General features: G+C 39.0%; 1 protein-coding gene across 2 annotated transcripts; it reads right to left on the bottom strand.

Moving 5' to 3' along the window:
* Positions 1–2,316: 2,316 nt before the first annotated feature.
* sfpq (splicing factor proline/glutamine-rich) lies at positions 2,317–23,215 on the bottom strand. 2 transcript variants are annotated; one of them, XM_077008551.1, is made up of 12 exons: positions 22,484–23,215; positions 21,543–21,731; positions 21,149–21,450; positions 20,955–21,050; positions 20,517–20,713; positions 20,342–20,426; positions 20,093–20,207; positions 19,917–19,965; positions 19,405–19,514; positions 3,543–13,769; positions 3,195–3,293; positions 2,317–2,790 (listed from the first exon to the last, which is right to left on the bottom strand). In XM_077008551.1, the coding sequence occupies exons 1-10, from the start codon at positions 23,021–23,023 to the stop codon at positions 13,650–13,652; spliced, it is 1,803 nt and encodes a 600-aa protein (XP_076864666.1). In that variant the 5' UTR covers positions 23,024–23,215; the 3' UTR covers positions 2,317–2,790; positions 3,195–3,293; positions 3,543–13,649. The 2 variants fall into 2 exon arrangements, with proteins under 2 accessions (XP_076864666.1, XP_076864667.1); XM_077008552.1 differs by having other exon boundaries at positions 3,543–3,593.
* Positions 23,216–24,549: the final 1,334 nt, after the last annotated feature.

Here is a 24,549-nt window from a genome sequence, read left to right as displayed (position 1 = left end):
ACTTTATTACGATTATTGTAGTCGCATATTTTGTGGCCTATAGTCAACCACAACGAGAGCTTGAGAAAGATGAATAAATCCAAATCTCACTATTTGCATTATTGTTATACTTATTGTTCGGGCCAGGACAATGGCACACAGAACCTGTCTTTGAATAATCTGTCTCTAACCTTCTTTCTGATGTTATCATAGGAAGTGATATACACACAATGCATTTTATTAAAATAAATATTGTGATTAGGCATGCAAAGAAAGTATTTCACCTCGATGTCAGTCAATATCCTTATCAAAGGACACAATTTATCTTTTATTTCTGAAATGGATAACTGGGATAAACACAATGTCAAAACCATGGCACAAAATTTACTTAGGTCATTAATTGGACTAAATTGATTTTTAAAGCTGTGGTAGAATTGGTCTGAGGTGACTTTCTTTTCCTTTGTTGGTGCAAGACGATGGTGACCTTGTTGTCCATGTCATCCATAAAACCCTCATCAACTGATTTGCTGTCTCCATCACTTTCCTCTTCGGTCCCCTCAGTAGGCAGAAAGACGTGGAGCTGTGTCCGGGCTGCCGGAGTGGCTGTGGTAGGTAAATGCCGGCTGGGAAGACAATGCGTCCCTCTGACAGATAAAGTCTCCTCATGGGGAAGTTGGCAGTGCTGTGGCACCATATGTCGAAGACGGCATTGACTGAGAGCCAGTCTCTGAGCTGGGGCAACGGGCTGATTGAACTTTGGACTGGGTCTCAGAGGGCGAGAAAAGTGGGTGTAAATTGGGCGGTGGGTATCTGGTGGGGCGTCTGTGTCTTTAAAAGACTTGCAAAGAGAAAGAGATGATGTGCGCCTCCAAGGTGAAGGGTGCTTTGGAGAAAATGCCTGAAACCGCAGCGGCTGGCCTGGGGTGTAATGGGAGGGCTTTGTGACACTGGGGATGTTCAACGGACAAAAGAGCATTGAGACAAATAAAAGCAAAATCATTAATATGGCTTACAAAAACTGGCTTTGGTATCGACAGAACAACGTTAGTGAAATTAATTAATTAATTTACCTGAAGAAATACAAGTTCTCTACATTTGTTGTGTTTTAAGAATCTTGTCTTCTCTGCTGGATTCATAATTGGTGACATACTGAATTAAGTTCTAAATTACTCAGTTAAATATGCTGATAGGACTGCATTATGGGAGTCTGTTGCGATTTGAAAAGTATAGGTTTCCAAGAAGGCTGCCTCTGATATGCAATAATGAACATACTATGACAAAATCCTCATATTTGCCAAACTATTCATTGACCAAAACAAATATCAAGTAAAATCCCAGTTTAGTTTTTCGCATGCATCTTTCCCACTGTTTTTAATATTTTTTAGGCCTTAGTTATTGTCTTACCTGAGCGGTACCACAGAAGTCCAACGATGTATTGCTCTAGGCAGTGATGGAAATTTCAGAGTTTCCCCGATACTGGGGCCACTAGGCAGAGGGAGCATGGAGTTGGAGAGCAGGTATGTCCGACTGAGGGCATGGCTTCTCTGCACTGCCTGCTGCAGTTTCAGCTCTGCAGAGCTCATGCCAAAAGAGCTCTTGGCTTCACTCATGTCTAAATATGCTGCAGTCTAAAGGACAGGACTGTGGTCACCTTTAGGGGTGCATGTGTCCAAACAACACCCATAAATGTTTAATGTGCATTAAAGATGCAAAAGTCAGTCCACTGGTCACATGCAACGCAATCTGCTGTTCTCCTGCTTCCCCAGGTCGGCTTACAGCCACCGGAGGGCCAGATGTCCCACAGCATAACAATTTTATAGACATGGGTCAACCATCTATAATGTGAACAGCAAACCATGAGGTGCGACACAGGCTAAAACAGTAAGAGTGTTTTACGCACAAACTGCGTATGTGACCATTCCAAATTGTACATTTTCTTTAAAGTGTTGCATTCACATTGATGCAAATGTGATGAAAACCAACAAATTGGTCAGTGTGCATATGCTATGCCACAAAATGAATGTTTTTTAGACCCAGATATGAATGTCTTAATTTAATCTGTGAGCTTAAGTAAACTTGAGCTAGCATTAGATTGCCAGCATTTTTAGATTTACATGCAAAAACATTTATGAATGAACTTGACAAGTTCACATTATGTTAAGCTGATTAATTGACATTAGTCCAATACAGAAACAAGGTGTGTTTGGATGTCACTTCAAGACATTTTTCAGAGGTACCATTTTTAAATTGCACTGTAAAGTAGCAATTCATGAGGCATTAAGACAACATTTACCCATATAATGTAAGAAAGCAGTATTAAGGAAATTAATACAAACATTACATTTCAGTTTTATTTATTTCATACACAAGTGAATAAAGAAAACAATGTGTAAATAGAGTATTACAGAAGCTCTCCAGTTTACCACTGAATAATCAACATCAGAGCTACTGCTGTTTTGTGCCATCAGTTCACAAGTATCTGGCCTCTATTGCTGTATCGGTGGCAACACTGAGCTATAACCGTGCTGCAACACGTAGAAGATACATGTTTTTACTTGGCTGTAGACCAGATTCCAGATACAGTCATGGTCTGAAGATTGTATTATAGGGGACATAAAGCTTCTGCGTGGACAATGAGGATTCAGCTCTTAATTCGTAAGTTATATTTTCATGTAAGCAAAAACTGCATGACATACAAAAAAAACTAAACTATATATACAAGTATGAAAAAGTTCCAAAAATGCTGCCATTCTACTCGAGTGCTGAGATGTTGGTCATTCGTCTCACTCCGGGTTCGTCTGATGAGCTCATCTGATGAAAGGCCAAAATGCAAAGGACAGAACTATTAGACGTACTACTCCAACAACATACGATCTCTAGGTGCTGTTCTAGAAACCAACAAAGTCCCAGTGAAATATTTGGCTTTTACTATTAATGTTGAACGAAATTAAAATGTTACATGCACCGATCTGATTGCGTCTGCCAGCTTAAGTACTGAAAAGCATCACACATTGTCAGCAAATTCCTAGGTCTGTTCAGCACTAGAGTCCCAAATCCTGACTTACCCAGGCCTGACTGGTATAATATTCACACAATGCAATACTAACTGACCTCTGGCTACATAGTGGGGAAAAAAATGTAAATGTACAACGGTCTGACTTTCTGTGCACTTGACAAATGATCTGACAAATACTAACAAAAATTCATCCACTGACCTGCTGAAGTTCCACCACTCTGTTGTTGTCTTACTCCAGTATTACGTCTCTTACAGCCATATAATGGGTCTCAGCGCATCGACCGATTTATTCGATGGACTAGTAGGACGGAGCATAAAAGGTTGCTTCATCATTAGAACCCATCTTGAGATGGTGTAAAACAGATTCAAACAATAACAAGTCATACTTGATTAAAAACAAGGATTCACCTTGCTCACTGCAGTAAAAATGGCAGGCATACGAACAGCAAAAGCTCAGATTATGACATTTTTGCTGGCTTCATGTGGAACCCAGTATTGTGAATACTTTCAAACAAACAATTGCTCAACTTTAGCTTTTGTTACTTACCATATTGACAAAATAAGTAGCCTTTCAGCCTCCCTCAATCACTTGAGGTTCCTGCAGTGAGAGAAAGACACAATGAGCAATCAAGCAAAAAAGCAAGTGCACAAGGTCCTTTGATATCATTCCCACTGACTAGGCTAACGCAGATAAAAAAAAAGGGGAACCAATCTGAGGGGAAAATTCTGTCAATAAATAGTGGAATTAAACGGTAGACCAAAAAGAAGCAGTTATTCCAGCCGGACCCTTAAAAATAAAACAAAGACTTGTGAAAAGTCCATGGCTGCACCCTAACTGACATCTACATTCAGCCATTCAAGTGGTGAGGTGACCATGTGGATAGTTACATTCTGAACAGGTTACATATGGACACAAGTCACATTTTGAATGTCTAGTGTGTGCTGGTTGAATAAATATGAGAAATGTTCTTGTCCACTCAAGTCCTAAAAAGAAATTGAGAATGGAGCTAGGACACTCAATGGATAGTCCATTAAAAGCCACGTCATGACGCTTATCTCTATATAGACAGTATCACCTTGTTGCAAATGCTGGGTATCTAGAAGTGTAGGATTCTGAAGAACTGCAGCAAGGTCTGCCTCTCCGCAGACAGCCATTAGGCAAGGAGGGGAGTTCTGGCATCACACTCCCTCAGATGAAGTGAAGCACAGCCAAATAACCACAGTCACAGACTGGGAGAATGAAAAAAAAAATGGATCACAGTGCAGACAAACGGAGACACACTCACCAACCCACCCCTGGACAATCATGATTCTGACCACGTACTTCAAATGCTCCAGGAAGCATTTCCAACACTCGGATTCACAAGCAGCAACATCCTGTCTTTTACCAGGTTCAGGGACATTTTGCACCATGTATATGGTAAAATGCAAATGGCACTACTGAACATGTAGGTCACTATGATGATTGCTTTGTTATACAAGAAAATCACAGTGGAACCATACAATGCAGCCAACCAGCAAGAGGAACTGTGAAACAGTTACTGATATGATGAAACTATGGGAAACAAAATAGTTGCCTTAATTGGTTTACTCTACCAATTAAGCTAAATTACAGAATGACGAGATGTTTGCCCGATAGATTATTAAATGTAGTTATACCATATATTGCCCGATAGTTTATTAAATGTAGTTATATACTATTGCAGCGGCTGAAGAACATTGAGACCCATCACAGTTAAGACTCAAAAGCATCTAAAACATTCAGTGATGCCTGTTGTAATGGGTAACAAAACTAAATGTGTATTTGATTGCAATATGTATGCAAAATAGAAGCAAATGTTAATTTGATGTTCGGGGAATTGTATTTTACATGTGATGTTTTAAATGTTTTGTTGACTTTATATTCTTATGTTTATATTCAGTTTATATTTGCATATTAAATATTAAGTAATTCCGGGAATGTGACCCCAACCCCAGCCAACCTGAGCTAATATTGCCATCCTGAAGTCTCAAAAAGTAAAACAAAGATTCAGAAATGCATCTGTACCGTGCAAGCTCTTTCACTTTTGAGAAAGTTGTCCATTTTTATTGATAGTCCAGTACAAAATTCCTTAAGAGGAACTTCCACAACTGACATGTTTTGCAGTATATATATATATATATATATATATATATATATATATATATATATATATATATATACACAGATCAAGTTACAAAACATTGCAAACTTTATCTTTTAAAACTAAAGGCTAGCAACCCCGTGTTTCAGTTGCTGCATGAGAAAACAATAGCCATGCATCTCTTCTTCAGAATGCAATGACTAATACATATCATGGCCCACTGAGTCAGATGTTGAAGTGCATTGATAAGTGGGACATAAAAGGTCTACACAATGTCTCTACTATAGATGTTGAGACTGCTTGATGGGACAGAGTCCATAAAGGCTTAAGTCATACAGATGTTTAGAACATCTCAATAACACCACCATGAAGAAATTCATTTGATCCAATACTTTACCACTCCAACACGCACTCAATCCTGATCCGCCCATCCATGAAGTTGCAGTGACTGTTTCAATGATATAAGCTTTTATAAGGTTTCGACCAGGTTCACACAATACCACCCCGTCCCCGTCATCCACAAAATGTTTAGCAACTGCGTGACTACAGAGCACTTGTCTGTTGCAGTCCACAAAGGAATGTAAACCTAGTCCACAACAAAGAGACAAATTCTGCACTGTGAATCCATTTACAGAAGTGTGATGCCAGAGCCCCTGTAAACATCAACGTGTGAGGTGAAACAGGGAGTGAAAGCAGCCCTGCATATTTTTTTTTTTGTCATCATTGAACGAAAGACATGTTCACTTACCTTCTCTGACGATATGCAAGCAAACCTCTTGATGTTAACAAGTCCAGGCTCAACTGTCCCACTGATCTGCAGAACTACCCATCCTCACTGTAACCAACTGTTGGAGTCACAACTGTGGAGGAGGGCATGCCGGACACTGGCCGCTACTGCTTAGCTACCGCACCCACATCCACTCCATACACATTACAAACACAGAGACAAGCTCTCCTCAAAGATGCATCGAGTCTTGAGAACCGCCAACGGCCTGCTGCACGAGTCGTCGTCGTCAAGCTTGCAGTCAGGTTTAGTCTTGGACATTTCGGCCGTACTGCTGTATGAAAATGATTCTTTTGTGTTCGATGCCACCTAGTGATGTGTTAAACAGCATGGGTTTTCATGCAAGAATGCATTATGCATTCAGTAAGCTCACAGATATTGTTCTTAAATTAGATATTAAGTTATTTCAGTTAAAAATGTAATAAGAATGTTAATTGGCTTGTAAGATTCACTAAAAAAATCACTTAAGTTGGGTTGAGCTCTGGAATCTTTGGTTTGACACCCCATTAGCCAATTTGTTTGAACAGATTTCTATAGTACATATGAAAACCAGTATCTGTATTTTTTTCCCATTTGAATGATCTGCTGTTGCAACAACCCACTCCGTTATTTCAATGAATGTTATATTTAATAATTTTGTCTCCATGGGAAGTTTACAAAGGATGAGGAAAATATTCCAAAGAGATAATTTGTCTGTTTAACTAGGCTCTTAGGGTGTCATTAACTGAACTTATCACTTCGAATTTGTATGTAGCAGGAACAGTGATGTAAGCAATAAAGGTAATGTCATGAATGACCAAATATGGTGAGGCATAAATTACTTGAGGGTTTGTGCAGTGCACACATTAAGCTTCTCAGTGTTCAAGTTTAACTTGAACAAGGAAAATCTATAAAATTTGAAATGAAGGGAAAGTGGGGCTCTGCAATTAAACATATTCACAACAAATCTCAACTGATGTACTTGTGCATTCCATTGAATAGGGGGTCCAAAGTGTCAAATATGTCTGATTAGTTAATCAAAATGCTGCAGATATCTGACTGCTAATTGGTTGGTTAAACTCCAAATGAGGAATCGGAGCAACCGGTTGGCTAAGCTTTGTAACTGAAAATAAACTGCGGAAAGGTGAACATCTGAAGAACCAAAGGCAGCAAAGACAATACTTTTATTTCTCTGCTTTCTCTTCTTCCCCAGTAGGCTTGCAAGAGCTAAAACTAAAACTGGCTCTTAAAATGTTGTTAAAAGAGCATGTGGGCCCTGGTTGAAAAGGGGACTTTTGTAGGACTGCATGTTGATTAGTGGAAGCCTTCTTGTATTGATAAAGATGTATCCAGAGCTTCTTGAGAGTTCTTCAAAATAGTCCTACATTTCCCAAATCAATACATAACTTTCATATCAAAATTCCATAATCCTGTGTGACCTAGATGACGGTTCACCTTTTGAGACCGACTCCCCCTCAAGCTTTTGATCCTCAGGCCATCTCGATGGTTCTCTTTGCCACAGTCACTCCTGGCTTGCTTACTTACATTTCCATTCTCAAACTGTGCTCAATTCACATGTATTTCTGAAATGCTGCTTTGTGATATTGTCTGTGGAGTTGAATAAATTAAAATATATAATAAAACTAACAAATAATGCAGAATATATATATAATGATAGTAGCCAATTATATATAATTATATATATATATATATATATATATATATATATATATATATATATATATATATATATATATATATATATAAGACAGAATATATATATAATGATAGTAGATAATAATAATGATAATAGCCAATTCTCAATTAAAATAAAGTTAATGGTCTGTTCATATACAAATACATATACAATAAATAAATAATTTAAAGCTCAAGACAGCTAAGGGCCCTTTTACCTGCTCTCCTAGTAAATTGGTTTCAGGATATCCCAGAAAATGTGGGAGGCCCAGTTGCGAATCAGCAGACAAAAACTGGACCCATAGACGCCCACTCAGAATGTAGGCATGGGTTACATAATGTGTGTTCATGATGGCTTCTAGTAAACTATATATATACACCTCAGTACCAGCTAGCACATTCTACTCCAGCCCATGGTATACAATCATAGCTGTACATGCCCCCTACCCGCCTCCCCCCAAAAAAAGAAAAAAAAAAGCATTTTGCAGACAAATCTGCCAATTACAGTCTGTATCATGTTGAAAGATGTAGGGAGCTGTCTTCAAGACAACATGAAACAGAAATCACCTTACCGTCTTACCGTAACTCGACATTTTCAAGTAGAGATAGGATATTCAGGTGGGGCATGATGTATGGCGAAACTTGATATTATCCACTGGGATTTGATCATTACAATGCAATAACATTGGTTGCCGGTTCAACCTCAGTGACATGAGTCTCAGAGTCAAACAAAACTCATTGGGCCTTATGCAAGAACATTTGTTGTGTAAGGGGTATGAAAATTCTCTTTTTTGGCCAAAACGTCAGTTTAAACAGCTTCATGCTCATTTCACACCAGGTTCAACAAGCACTAGTAATTTTGACCACTGTTGTAAATCCTTCTAACGCCTCTGTTTATGCAAGCCTGCAAGGGAAGTCTTCCATAAAATGCTGAATAATAGCGAAACAGCCAACATTCCTGCCTTTGGAGATCAGTAAATACAAGCGCTCAAAAATATTAATCCTAGAATTTAAAAAAAAACTACTAAATCCTAAAAATGGTATAAACTTGTCGTTTATGCCGTCACTAAAGGTCCATACCATTACAGACAACAAAAACACCTTGCCAAAACTAGGTGGGAACATCAAACAGGAGAGGACCAAGGGGAAAATAACACGAGTTCATCACAGGCACTAGTTAGGAACAGAGACTCGCCATGTCAACTAAAAAAATTTTAATCCGTTTAAGTACAAAACATGTTACTATTAGATTATTATTATTAATCATAATTCACATATTAAGTCAGCAATTAATGGTGCAATGTGCATCAAGCTTTAGATGAATGTGGTAATGATTTTGACTTGTGTTTTAAATACATTAAACTCAAATTTCAATGTATATATGAAATAGAGTTCAGGCATTTTACAGCATTTTGTTGGTGCCCAAGAACATTCTAAGAAAAAAATGCTTACAGTGGCTCATATGGGCAATCCAAAAATGTTTATACCAATGGTTCTTGCATGAGGCCCATTGTGTTTCTGATGGAAGATTATGCAAAGGCAAAAAAAGAAAAAAAAAAAAAGAATGATCCTTAAGCTGATGACTCCTGCATAATAGGACCAGGTACATGAACTAATGACGAAAAAACAAAAACACCCTTCAAATGAAGTAAAAACACCATGAATATTGTCATAGAGACTACTGTATGTATGATGCAAGTCAGTAGTGCTTCTCATATCAGAACCATTTCTGCTAACAGAATTGAAGGAAGACTGTAAGAAAGAAAAGAAATCCAACATGCAGAGCCTGAAATGTAAAATTGACAGCTTGAACAAGCGTCTGGAGAAGCAGTAGTACTTACATTTGATCGTTTACAATTGTCCACTGTCAACAGTATCAATGGCGACTTGAACGCTGTTGTGACTGCCGTTGAACGCTTCCCTCCAGAACACACACGTTCGCCAGCTACTGAACCAATGTAGCTCAAATATTTACAGTGACAGGACACATCAGTATGCATGTCCCCTAAGCCCAGTATATAAAATATAAATCAACTGTATAGAGTAACCTGCTCAAGAGTCCAACCCTGCTCTGGGTTTAACCAGCTGAAACAGGGACATAGGTTATGTTCCTTTTTTATATATTAATTTGAGCTTTTAAAGCAGATTATGCACACCAGATGTCACATATGTGTCTGAAATACAGTTTAATATTTGTCAGTAAATGATACTGGCATTGCTAAGTGACAGTTGTAATTAGAGTATTTTAGCTTGCCTGAAACCTCGATAATCACAAAGCTCATAATTGTAAATGAACTGCACTAGTAGTTCATGTCAATTATAATAAATACTAATAATTATTTATATTATAGAATCAGTCAAAAAATGAGCTGTTAGGCGTTATGTAAGACATTATCTACAACTTAAGAATAATTTCCTTCTGCCCTAACTTGGCGATTAATCATTCCAGTTGCATAAAAATTATACATTTCTTTTTTTTCTTCTATTAACTACAACCGTGTATAAAACCTTTGTTTGACTAATCTTGCTGATGGTGACTGTAAACAGATAGGTCTTTAGTCAGACAATTCATGTTCTTGTGGATGTAGATAAAATTATGTACAGGGTTATGAGAGCGTACACAACAGCTGTTTGTTGGTTTGACAATGTGGTTGGTTGTTCAGATGATATAGCGTTTGCTTTCATGTTCACAGTACTGAGAATATTGTCACTATAGTGTCCAGATTCCCAGATCCCTACCCCCCAAAATAAATGGAGATGTAGCATAAAGATTTATGGTTGACGTTAACCCCTGCGAAGTGCCAAGTTCTAGCACCATCACAAACTGGTTTGGCAATATTTGCTTTATTAAATTTTTGTGTGTTATTTCTAGGTATTGTTAGCTCTAGGAAATTCAATAATCCGGTGCTTTTTCGATTGCCTTGTCCGTTACGTCCTTTCATTGCTTGGATGCCACTCCCACACGACAAGCTCAATGCATGCATGCTCAAATATTTATCTGGCCAATGAAATTCATACGATGAGTATTCAGGAAAAGCTATTGGTCAGCACCAAGCTTAAAGTTAATTAAAGGAAGAGGAAAAACATGGTGTCCGTGGACTTCAGACATATGCTGCAGACTTTTTGTAGCAAAGAACTCCACCATCTTTGATCTTCTGCTTCAGAATGAGCGACTGAGTTGCACCATAGCTACTGAGCTGCTGAATCAAAAGCAAACGCGAGGACTAATGTGTCCATCATAACTACTGAAAAAGGGGTGCAGTTAACATTTTAAACTACTTCCGACTGCACCAACCAAACAAGTTGATGCGTATTCCCAAATTCCAGTTTGCAAACCACGTTTGAGCCAATGTAATTAGCTACGAATTCAACTCCTTTACAGTGGGTCCTGCCTTATTTGGGGGTATATGGTTCCAAGGAGACTACCGTTGAGGTTTTTGAATGCTCAGAATTCATAGATAATTAAGAAATTTCTCAAGACATGCCACCTTTCACAAATCCAAAATCTTAATCACTTAAACACATTGTATCCTTTTTCACTGGAGAGGATTACCATGTTTGCCTTGCCGATTGGATTTATTTTTACTAGTGATGTACAACATGTTTCAGTTATACATCTTCAGCTCATTACAGGCAATATTAATCTTAATGCTTCCACACAAATGTATTAGACTGATGACAGAGCTATCAGTATAAGGAGGAAGGCAAGACAAAGAGCTGAGATGTCCATCTCTTAAAATGGAAAGGGATAAGTGCAATAAAACAACGGCAAGTTTTACAATTGCCAAACAGTCATTTATCCTTGTTTGTGTAAGTGCAAATAAGATTTATGCAGGTAGAACCACCAAATGAGTCGTTTTTCTTGATACTTGCCTTCGCAGCAAAACAAGGTGTGACAGTCAGATCATCTGAATGTTTCATCTCTCTTTTCTTGTTTTTTCACCGTACAGTGTTTAACTGGTGTTCTCCCCTTCCCTACTGTGCATTAATGCCAATATGCTAGCCTCACGTTCTGTGCATCCAAAAACGTCCTCAAAATGAATCATCAGAATGCCAGACCTGACTATAGGTTTAAAATATTAAATTGTGCGCACAGGTAAATCACACTCATCTAAATAACAGTGGTCTCCTATGCTTGCATCAGACTGTGTGCTAATAAAGATTATATATCTACATTTAGAAAATCTATCAAAATAAGGTAGCATGTATAAAAATTATACATGTTAGGATTTTACCGGTTAATTGGGTGCAAATCCTGCCCAATACATCTAGCTCTACAAAAACTGTCCACTGAGCAACTATCAAAGCAGAAAAAAACCTACCAATGTGCAAATAACATATGGTAGTCAATCCTTACACAAAACTTCAGAATTAACTACATTTCTGAAGAAACCATAAAAGTTTAAAACAATGGCATCTAATAACTTGTACAGCTCCCAAGAAATAAAAATATACATATAGCCATACATTAAGATTAACTTTAGAACCATACTTTAGAAATGTGGGTAATCTGTTGACAATTAACTTCAGCCTTTTAAAACCCTGCTCTCGTCAAAATCTAGGTTCTTCCAAAAATGTATGCAAACTTTGACAATCCTGGAAGCAAAATACTGGAATTTTATCCCTACTCCTAACCAAGGCACTACATTGTTGAGCAAGGGCGTTTAGGAAAAGTCCAACACAAAGTTCCGGTGTCCAAGAAACCTGGGAAGAGTGACCTGTTAAAGGAAAAGATATACAAAAGACCAACAACACAACACACAATGGCAATGCTACGTGTTCAAGAATTGTTTAGCTCAAGCGATTCAAAAGAAACAGACCTCTAATCAGGCATTCTGATGTAGAGCCAATGGTACACTACATTAAATGTTAAAGCTTGCCTTGACTCCAGTGTTCATGCTTCTTGAAAGTCTTTAGGCAGCACAATATTACAGTGGAGTTGATGGTACTGACCAAGTTTCCACTGTTTTGGTGCCAAAAAATGAAAAAGGAAAAAAGAAATAAAAACAATCCTTTAAAAAAATCCTGATAGTTGATGAACAACTGTCTCTCAGGTATTGCACTTCCAAGTGGATCAAATGATGAACTTCGCCATCGTTACAGAATTCTGTGGTGGAAGTAATCACCCATATGATTATACTCATTTGCATCTTTTAAAAGAATTTCCCTTCAGGTTAGGTTAAGCCAAATAACCGATCTCTGTGCATGGCATGATGTATTCCCCCATAGTAAGTGATAAAGTTTGGCAGGGGTTAGATAACGAGAATTGGGTACTTTCATTTCCTTCAAACTTACCTACTGCAATTTGGAACCCATTTTCAATTGTGTAGTTGTCAAATTTCCAACCAATACTTTCCCATAAATTATCTATGAAGCTATAAATAAAGGAGTAAGTGTTAAATTAATGTGCACGCCATGCTGGTGAACTAATCTAATGCCAAACTTTGTAAAATTCTAATGCAACATGCATTAAAAAGGGGGGAGGGGGTAAAATTTTAGAAATATGGTTTGAAACAAGAGTTACTCCAAAACACTTCCCATTTAAGCGTCCTCTCTAAAACTTTTGTGCCAGATCAATTTAAATGTTGGTTCATTAACTTTTCTCTACATCCCATGCACCCCGAAGACTTGGAAGCAAGCCCTCTTTAGATAAACCTGGACCATCTTTAGGATTGAGAGTCAAACACTGTGCCAAAAATGCTTATGTGGAGTTCGAAGAACCAATTGTACTCTTTATTGTAAATTTACATGGATTACTTCAAAAATGTTGAGTGGCACAGAACACAGCCATAGAAAGATCAGAACAACTTACAAGATTAACCAGCATAACAAGTAACATTGCATGATAAGTAGGAAGGGAGGTTACATGGGAAATGCTGAACAAGAGCTCACTCCTGCAAAGCAGCTCACTACTTCAATCTACTTTCAATACACAAAATTACGAAAAAAAATCTTGCCACAGAAAATATCGGTATTCAGGCTAAAACTGCAAAGAAATATTTTAAACTTAAATACATTGAGACCCCAGAACCTCTGGGAATCGACACAAACTCTGCTATATAAAAGTGCCAGATCAGAAGCGTGGCTTTTTGGCAGGTCCTTCGAACTCCTCACGGACCCTGCCAAATCCTGAATTGCCAGGACCCATGCCCCTCGGACCTCCAGGGCCACCTTGAGGGAAACGCTCATTGCGCTAGAGACCAGTTTTCATAGGACGTAAAGGATTTGGCAGTGGTAATGAGGGTTTTGTTTGTGTCCATGGGCAGGAATTGAGGGCAACATAGCGATAAGTTCCATAAGTTCATATTTTTGAGCCAAGTGCATTAAAGTGGGGATCCAAGGGAAACATTCGACGAAACAGTTCCAATATGCAGATCCACAGGTGCCACAGGTAACATAGAAAAAGGAAGAGAGGGTAATGTATTTGTTAGCAAAATACTACCATAAAATTGAGCAAAGGCGGAACTACAGCAACCACATGAAGGCAGCAAAATGTTTAACCCAACATTATATAGCCACTTTGAATTAATCCTGTATACCTGTTCTGACATCTGATTGAAAGAAAAATCTTGATTGGTTGTAATTCAAAAACGTTTTAGGGCAGTAAACTTAAAAGTTCAATCAAGAGTGTTTGTCTCAAACAGCTATTTTTAATTTTTATTTTTTAGAGCTATATTATTTAAAAGGCCTTTAAGCCTGCTGTTTCATGGCCGAGAAAAAAAAAGTTTTGGAATTTAAGCTTTGCAAAGGATAGCTCAAATACAAAATGTATTATAAAACTGCAATGTTATATTATTATATTAATTGCCTCCAGTTGTGATGCAATTCCAAGGCCCCATACATAGAGGCCAGGCACATTTAGGTCACTTTGACATGTGAATTTTGACCATCAAACTCAAAGTCTTCTATTACCCTGAAGTAAGCCTTCTATAACTGATATAAGAACAGTTAAATCTGAGAAGCTTACTGGCATGTAGTAAAGAGAATACATGTGTGAAGCGTTATATTTGCCATTTAATGTATTTGCACAAAGTTCAAGCTATCCAACCAGTGCAGATATTCCAGCAAGCTCACTCTCATGATCAAAAATCCTTTTACCCAGCATACATCCTGCCATGGTTGGTGTGCTTGAGCGGTGCAGACACAGTCAAAGGAGAAAAATCATGACCCTTTTAGAGTTGAATGTTTTTACACGATTATAAAAGTAGAACTGTTAGAGGTTACGTTCACATTACGAGCGCCATTAGGATTTTCTGCTCAAATTCATTTTATCCATTTTACCAACAGTTTATACATGACCTGGGTATGTAACGAGAATCCGTATTCCATTCAAACTTTTTGAAGGCAATCGAGTCACACAGTTGTGTTGATATCCAATCTCAACACATTAACTAGTGCATCCATTTGATCACTGGTGAAAACAGTCCATTATGGTTCACCTTTCCAGTGCTATCTAGCCGTGGTGCTTCCCTTTCGGCGGAGCTACTCAGAGGTTAGCTTGTCAAGGTACTGGCAGTTAGCCCTATTGTGTGAGCTTTGAGATTCGTAGGGTTTTTTCTCTTGAGAACTACTCCATATATTTTATCGCCCGTTTCCACTACAAGACATGTAGTCATTCTCATAGTCATATTTAAAAAAATCCCATACAGGACTTGACGTTTTCTCCCAACTTTTGTTATCGTAATTTTGCAGGCTAGCATGGTGAGCAGGGGCTCTAAACAAGACGTGACGGACCATGAGGTGCCGTACGCTTCTGCCAGCTAATCTAAAACCTCTAGTGAAAAATTTTTATTTCATATCAGTCCACAAGACTTATAAATAAACTGACAAAGACAAAAACGAAGGGTATCCAATCTATAATTTCAGAATGTTTTAGTTAGTTTTCTAAACACGTAATATAGTAATCATTTTTTTTCTTTTAATTATCGTTATTATTTATTTCAGTTAACGAAAATGTTCTCAATATCAGTTTTCGTTAACGATTATAACCTTGGCTCTAACTGTCCATATTTCCATGAACTGGATGTGCATCTGATCATGAACTAAATCGGATTTCAAAAGAACAGTCTACATGTCCACACAGGTCTGGGGAAAAAATATAATATTTATATAATATGAACTTTGTAATATCAGATTTGAGTGACGTAAGCCTGGTAATGTGAACGTAGCCTGTGTTTTCTGACAAACATTTCAAGTTATTGAAAGAAAGTTATTGGTAAGCATGCATGACTGTTTTGAAACAATCTCAGTTTAAATCTGCAAATGCATAACAGTGCATTATTTAAAACTAGTGAAGGTCACAACTTTTGTTGAAGTATAAGAAAATCAGTCTTACAATCAGTACTACTAAACTTTGGAAGGTGAAGCTTCACAGTTGTGATATTACTGAACATCTATGTTCAGTATCTATGTAAAGTATTATCTATAATACTTCATGAAATTTATTTAAATAAGTTTTTAGTAACCAACTTAACTGCTCAAGAGGCTGGTTACCTCATGCTCAACTTTCAAATGATTAACAAAAACAAAAATGGTAGGGGACAATTTTTTGGGTTGTTACGGTTGGAAACACTCAATATACCATGTCCTGCGCGTGTCCGAGAACATTTACTTAAGACAACACCTACTGACTGGCCGGTTTTGGCAGGATATCAAAACATGAACAAGTCTACATAAGGTAAGCGCACCCAATGCCTGGTTATTACGTTCAGATGGACCTACAACACCATTTCCAATTAACTACACAAGAAATTCAATTCAAGTTGTTTAGTATTCTTCTGAAACAGGTGTAGGTCATAACACTTCTGTATACTAAATAGATACATGCCACAAGTGGCAGGTGTGCTAACAATGTAGTGTATTTAATGCAGTGTATTACTCGGCCAAAGGGGTTGCCATGCTGTCCAAGTGCCTGCGAAGATAAAGGAGACATCTGCATTGTGATTTGGGGGTGGGAATCCAGATGGAGGAGAGAATGAAAACCTTCCAAACCACATTATTGCGAAGTTATTGGATGCAAAAGGGATGAGAGCCAATGGTGCTAGAAGCAAACAAAATTTACCGAGTAGACAGCAACAGGTGAAAATGCGTTTAGTCAGCATTTTGATAAAGTTAATGGTGAAGCAACCATCCATGAATACACTGTGACTAAAATCCAAACTGAGACCGCAACATCAAGCCATTTTGCTCGTCTCTGTTCTTTTTCTGTCCACCATCATGTGACTCTTGCAGTCACTGCCCTACAGTTGTGTATTTGTATATGTTTATCTGTTTACTTAAATTTGAATGAGTAAGAAACTTAAGCTGCAGTTTGTTAACATTGGCCTAATATTTGGTAATATTAAAAGTTTAACAATAAATTTGGTTATTTTAGTTACTACTACATTAAATCATCTGGAAAATGTTTATTTCAGGTTGGCAAACAATATTTACCACCTTTTTGTCATATGGTATGCATGTGCACTACCATAATTGGAGGAGTTTCTCCCAAAGTTCAGAAAGTACTTAATGTTTTATGTACTAGCAAGTACAAAAAAATCTAAATGTTGGGCATGTTGTAATTTAGCTTTGATTAGATGAGTCAACTAGGACCAAACAAATTGACTAAACTAATTCATGCATTCCTTCTTCAATAATATCAAAGAGGAGACCTAATAGGAAAAAATAATACAGTGAGAAGTCATAATGGCAAGGTTTTGATGCCAGGTTAAACCACTGAAATGCTACAAATGGATTTATGGCCAATAGAATGTGTGGCCATCAAACATTTTAACTATGCAGAAAAAGCACTGACCAGATTACAAATGCATGATCTAATGGCTCAGAGCTTCCTCATGAAAGCTTAGCTCTTGGCATTAGCATGCCCGTGCTTCCTAAATGCACAAGCATGAAAACCCTTGATGATACAAGCTCTACAGTCGTACTCTAACCAGAGCACAAGACATACAAAATTATGGTATGTTCTCAGGACCTCAATAATTCACAAATCTTTCACGGGATTTCATTAAACCACTGCAGGATGAATGTCCGGAGTATAGCGTATAAAAAAAAAAAACGAACAAAATCAGAACACTGTACATGCTGCAGCTGCCGCTCATCAATTCTGAATATTTTCCAAAACTACTATAAATGCTTGGACTCTGTTGATTCTATTTTCACAATGCTAACTTCAACACTTATGGCAACAAGCTTTTACTATAAAGTTACGCCGAGTTTATGCACTATGCACAGTACTAAACAGCTACTTTTTTGCCAGCTGTTGAAGACCCAGGGAACCAAAATCTGTTTTCTTGCTCTTCTCAGCACAGAATGTACAGTAAATTACTAATTTTGCCAGAGCATTTTCATAAATGCTACTCTCAATCAATGCCCTTCTCAACCCTCATAGGAGTCTGAGCAACATAGCTAGTGAGTAAAAGCCATCCAGCAATCTAAATTGTAAATGTTCAAAATAATTAAGAGTCTTTGACATGCTTCTTCTAAGTGTAGAAACAAAAATGAATCCGTGTAGAAAAAAATAATAGAAACGATGTAAATCTGAAAGATTAATTAGAATGTTTGTACACATGGAGGAATATAATGTAGTGAAACATTTTATATATTATATGGCCTTACATAAATCAAGGTATTCTGCTCCCATGTCGTCAAAATTAATTCTAAATGTATTAAACAGGGGTTACTCAGAAATCAACTACAAGGAAACTTTTTGTACAGTAGTCATCCCCCACCCCCCACTGTGCAAATTTCCTTCTAGTTTAATTCTTATTCTCAAAGAAAACAAATCTATCGATACATCAGCAGCCATAAGCAAGATGTGTCTGGCAGCTGAACAGAATTATATGTGGTTGTATTACTACTCCCTTGCTGTGATATTCAGCTCCACTTGAGTGAGTCTAAGCCACGTGTACGCAATAGAAAATTTTAGGACAGCGTCCAGTTTTTTGGTGGGGTGGTTTAAGATCATACATGTTAAATCATACATGTTTAACACGTTCCCTGGGTTTTCAAGGTGGTAATGATCATATACAGGGCCTAATTAAAATGTACAGATATGAAAGTAAATGTCTTTTCTGCTTTTCTGAATTTTTATCCAAATCTACCAATTTAGGTGAAATGCAGCTGGATAATGGGAAAAACTGTATAAATGGAAAAAAGTGGCCAGTGTGAATTTTAATGCAGGGTCTGACACCATCTGTAACCAACATCTAACAAAGCCATCTCCAATAGTACTGCAAACCACCATCAGCTCATCCAAAATCATCCTGTTCTTTAAAATATTACAGCCATAAATTACATGGCTTGTTGTGCACTAAATCTATTCAGCGTCTCAGTTACAAAAAATGGCTAAACCACTTCATATGAGAAGCAACAATTATGCACCAGTCATTAGAAGCATGCACACACATTTTCCCAAGTACATGTATGCTTTTCATTAGAAGGTCCAACAAGTTATTAGTTGAGGTTTTTGGGGGGGGGCAAGGAGTGACAAATTCTATGACTGCCACATCTGTGAATAAAATAATGTCTGTCCACTTCATACAGGACAATAATAAAGGGTGGGGAGACTGAGCATGATGGTTGGGGAGGACACGCATTAGCCCAACACTAAAGAGCATATGCACCAAAGATATGGAACAAAATATGCTGTCCACCAACAGGTTACTGAACCAACCACTCTGACCAAAATCTTAGTGCAACTTTACCATCCAATCTATAAAAGGTCTCAGAGGTTGAGCAACCGAATCCTCTCAAGTCCATACTTGTCCAACAAGCACACCAAACATCACAACACACTTCCACTCGCTCAGTGCCACCATGGGATACGTTACCATTTCGTTGGGCACCATGCCCCCGGATGCTGGTCCCGCCATTCCCTGGTGACCATCAAAGTTCATTCCAGCCAACTGGAACTTTTGATTTGGTGCGCCAAAAGGCATATCTAATAAAATACAAAAAAAAGTGATGTGTTTTGGCTTTAAATGGCTTTTTTATGTATTATGTAATGGTTCTGCAAGTGTAGTTTCTAAACAGTTTAACAAAAAAAAAAGAAAGGCAAAAAAATACCTGACCAACAGCATTTTGATGCTACTACAACTGTTATTAGCAGTGTATGTTTGTCCATTTTAAGAGAACAGTGTGTTAGACAACAAAGTCATACAATGTCAGAAATAAATATTTAACTTGATAAGACTTGAGGCAATTTAGTGATGTTGGTATGTCATGTGCTAGATTTATTTATTTTTTTATCTTTACACACCTTACTGTGATGTATCTTTGTATCTGGTTGTATTGTACTTGAAATGTATGTTATGTGCTAAAAAACATAAAAAACAAGTCTCACCTGCCAATCCAAGGCCTCCACCTGGATTCATCCTCATCTCTCTTTCCCTCTGGGAAGGGAAAAAGAGAGAAAAAATAATAAATATTACAAATGAGTAATTCACAAAGCCACTGAAGCAACCAATACAGCAAAGAAAAAAGGGCCTAAATCAAAGATTTTGGAAGTGTGGCACCTACATTGTCCATGAAGCCGCCCATCCTGTACGACTCCTCACGTTTGCGCCTCATCTGCTCCTCCATTTCCCTCTGCCGCATCATCTCCTCCTCTCGTCTACGTCGCTCCTCCTCTTGCCTTCCGGACAAACGTATTAGCAATTAGCGTTCAGTATATTGGCTAAGGTGCATTCAGTCCTCAAGACATTAAGAGACATTATAAAGAACAGATGAACAGAGGGGAAATGTTGGGAAAGAGGTGTGGAGAATTACCTGAGCTGCATCTCTTTGCGTTTTTGCATTTCTTGATTATGCATCTCCTCCATGCGTCGCAGTTCCTCTTGACGCCTAAGAAGATCTGCAAAAACACCATAAAATCATGACTTGCATATTAGCATTAATGGCCAAACCCAAGCTCTAGTACATTGACGACACATTAGACACTAACCCTGTCGAAGCATATTGGCTTGATGTTCATGATAGGCGTCCTCCATCTCTGCCTCAAGCTTATCACGGGCCTCACGGATATTTTTCTCCACCTGCTGCCTCTGCTGTTTCTCCATCTCATCAAGAGACTTCCATCGCTGAGAGTATTCAAACTCAAAGGTGCCTGGTCGAGCAAAACGTGGAGGCTGCTCCCTCTCTCTATACATCAGCACAAATAAGCAGTAAATTAACAGATCATAGCCGACAAATGGTAAACACGCTACTCCGCAAAACACTTCTACACAATGCGCAAAAGGAAGAAACGGTTGCTTAATTTCACCCCCCCCCACGTCATGCCAAACCACGCCAAATCAGTGATTCTTCATCGTATTGCAAACCATGGCATACACAATTCAAACAAAACTGCAAAAATGTGGGAAATAGTTACATTTAAACTCACTTTTGATAATTTGGGTTCTTCTGAGCAAGTTTCTCTGGCAGACCATCTTCATCATCATACTGTTCCAGCAACTCCACAACAACTGGACGTGGTGACCTGATGAATGATGGAAAAATAACAATCAATATATACAGAAAATTAGTATGCATTATATTTCGTATTAAAAAAAACAAACAGGATTTTAGGAATCTTACGATGTGAGCAGGAACACGCCATCATTACACCGGTCAAGAGCCTTTCGTGCTGCAGGCTTGGTAGCAAACTCAACAATGCCTTTTCCGGTAGATCGTCCACGGTCATCTACAATAACAACTGCCCTCTCTACCAGTCCAAACTGAGAGAAAGCCTCGTCAAGCAGTTCATTGGAGACGAAGGGGGACAGGTTACGCACAGACAGTGCAGCAGAGTGTGTAGCAAAGCGAACTCTTAGTGGTCTGCCTTTCATCGGTACATCATCCAACTCTGCTTTTGCAATCTCTGCTAGAGCCCGTGACTCCTGAAGAAAATAAAAATCATATTAAGTTTAGCTTCTTGTAGCTTTGAGCCTTACAAAATATTTATACAAATAAAGTTTGTGAGGGGCCTTACCAGTCTGATGAACCCAAAACCTTTCCCTTGATTGATGAATATCTCACTGGGCTCGCCATACTTGGCAAACAACTTCCTGAATTCGTCTTCACTGATATCATTGGGTAAATTGCCGATAAACAACCTGCATCGTTGAGTGTACGTTTTCTCTCCAGGTTTGCGCAACAAGGACAACGTTGCCTTCAATTCCTGAAATACACATGGACTACAATTAGCCTGCATCTACGAAATATGCATTTACTTCCAAACTCATCACAAAGAACTCAAATTTACATAAAATTGCAAACACATGCATAAGAACCAAACAGCACCCCAAATTTATAGATTATGTAACTCGGTCATGCAATTCCGCCGCATTCACTCCAACAGCTAACATCACATCAACACAATACGCTATTAAAAAGCTAGCGAGAAGCATAAACACGAAGTGTTTACATAATGTACGCAACATTTGACGTGAAAAACACGACTGAAAATGTTCAAATTATACGCCCCACAAGAAAGTAAAACGTTGAGTATAAAGGAAGCAGAGTTGTGTTAGCGCCCGCAGCTAGCCCACTCTGGTGAGGACGTAGGCTACGCAAAATGGAGGGGAGCAGAAAGACGTGCGAGGCGACATTTACGACACCTCAAAACTACCGCGTTTCCTTAAAAAAACACACGCTAGGAATAACTGGACAGCTTAGATAAAGCGAGTCACTATATATATATATCGCTTTAATATCAGTTATATAGACGGCTGAAGCTACTCGTTAGCCAGCGAGCTAGCAGCGTGGATGGAGCTGTGGACAAAATGGCTGCGCGTTATATTGCGCAGCAGGGCCATTTAGATCAAATGTTCAGAACAACGTAAGGTTAGATGCTATCGTCATTCCTGATATGTCAAACAAGTTTCACAGTAAAAAAAAAATAAAACGGGTCTAAAACCCCGTTCCTCGTACCTGTGGGTGAATCTCCTCATGCATACGCGCTAACTGGGCTTCATTGTTCGTGGACGAGCCCGGTCTCTGCCCGTTTCCCATGCCTGGTTTCTGCTGGTTTTTCCTGGCTTGGTTCTGCGGGGTCACGGGTTCGGGCTTCAAACTGACATTTTTCGGCGGCGGCGACTGTATTTTCGGCGGACCCGCGTTGCCAGCTTGCGGCGGCGGCTGCTGTTGTGCCGGCGGTTGCGGCGGCGGCTGCTGCGGTGGGGTAGGGCCCTTGTTCTGGGGGAGGCCGGGGCCCTGCTGGGGCGGCGACTTCACCTCGGGCTTCGGGGTAACCGTGGCCGCTTCTGGCTTCTGCGGGGTGCCTTGGTTTGGCTGGGGTACCTGAGCGGGCTTAAAGGCAGCGTTCATCTGGGGCCCGCGGTTCTGGAAGTTGTGCGGCTGGCTGTTTTGACCTCGAAAGTTCCCCAGGTTTCCCATCCCGCCTCGCATTCCTCCTCCGCCCCGGCCTCGCTGCTGGAACCCCCCGCGGTTTCTGAATCGGTCCCGAGACATAACTGGCAGATTATAAAAACCGTTATATTTGCCGTTAAATGTAATTTCGTAAATTGAGTTGGCTTCTTCTATCTCAAAACGTTGCCGTCGACAGCAGAAAATAAGATCTGTTGGCGCTCGGCGTAGCGTACTGCGACCCGTGTGAATGCCACTTGGTAAAATGGCGGATCTCGTCGCACAACAAAGGGCGAGAATCGAGGACCGCCACAGCTGTGGCGCTTGGTTACGGTCACTTCCGCCCGGGAAACACAGCGCCCTCTACTGCTTGCAACGTGAATGCATCTGCAAAACGGGCGTTGTGTTTATACATGTTGTGCTGTGGCAGGTAGCCTGTTTATTGAACCGTCTCAGAAATTCAGACATGAAAAAAAAATTATATATAGAGCTAAAGTGCTGCAGCATGTTGATTCTATGAGATGTGTTGCTCATATGACCTAATAAGCTAATCATAGTTTTACTATTGGGGTATGGAAAACGGGCGTTGTGTTTATACATGTTGTGCTGTAGCAGGTATGGAGAGGAAACAGTGCCAATTTGAAAGAAACAGAAGCCACCTTGAAATGCAATCGACTGAACGTCATTGTATTCCACTGTGTCTCTGCGAAGCTGTATTCTAGGCCGTAAGGTGAACCCCGTTATCGTTCTGATCCGTTCCGCGCTCTCCATATTACATGCCCGTTAGCTAATAAAAATGATCAAGTTATGTTGCACTTACCAAAAAAGTTTCGCGTTAAACTGAGACGCTTTCTGAAGAACTATTTTCCTCACGCTAAATGACGATTTTGACGTCAAAAGACACCGCGTGACCGCGCTAAACCAATCACATAGCCGATTTACGACAACAAACTGGAAAAAATGACAACCTGCCTAGTGCTGTCAAATATAACCTACAGAAAGGAATCTCCCAAAATATAATTTTATAGTGGGCATAAAATTATTATTATCAACAATATGGTTGATTAATATTATTTTATGCCCACTTTATATACAATAACGCACTATTTAGTATTTATGTGGCCCTCAGAAATACATGAATGAGCATTATCATAATGATCATTCATGTATTTCTGAATTGGGCCAAATTAAATAGTGCTTTATTTACAGCACCAATCACAATTATGCAAGTGACCTTTCATGTTGTCATTTTGATCAATTAATGGAAACAATTCCAATAATTATTGATAGCCATCTATGTGTTTGTAACAGGGGCTAAATGAATTCCAAGCAGTGCTTTATTTATAGAACAACTACTGTGCAAGTGGGTGATAAGGTTACCTTTTCATGTCGTCATTTAATATGAAATAATTATAATTATCAACTAGACTTGCATTTCCTGAAGGAAATACTATAGGGCTTGAAAAGGTGTGTCCCCCTCTGCTCCATCTGCCCCTCTGCTCCATTTGCCCCTCTACTCCCTCTGCTCCATCACCCCCTCTGCTCCATCTGCCCCATTTGCCCCTCTCCCTCATCTGCCCCTCTGCTCCATCTGCCCCCTCTACTCCATCTGCCCCATCAGCCCCTCTGCT

Source organism: Brachyhypopomus gauderio, chromosome 6 (genome assembly GCF_052324685.1).
Source record: "Brachyhypopomus gauderio isolate BG-103 chromosome 6, BGAUD_0.2, whole genome shotgun sequence".
NCBI lineage: Eukaryota > Metazoa > Chordata > Actinopteri > Gymnotiformes > Hypopomidae > Brachyhypopomus > Brachyhypopomus gauderio.
This window is presented reverse-complemented; position numbering and strand designations above follow the sequence as displayed.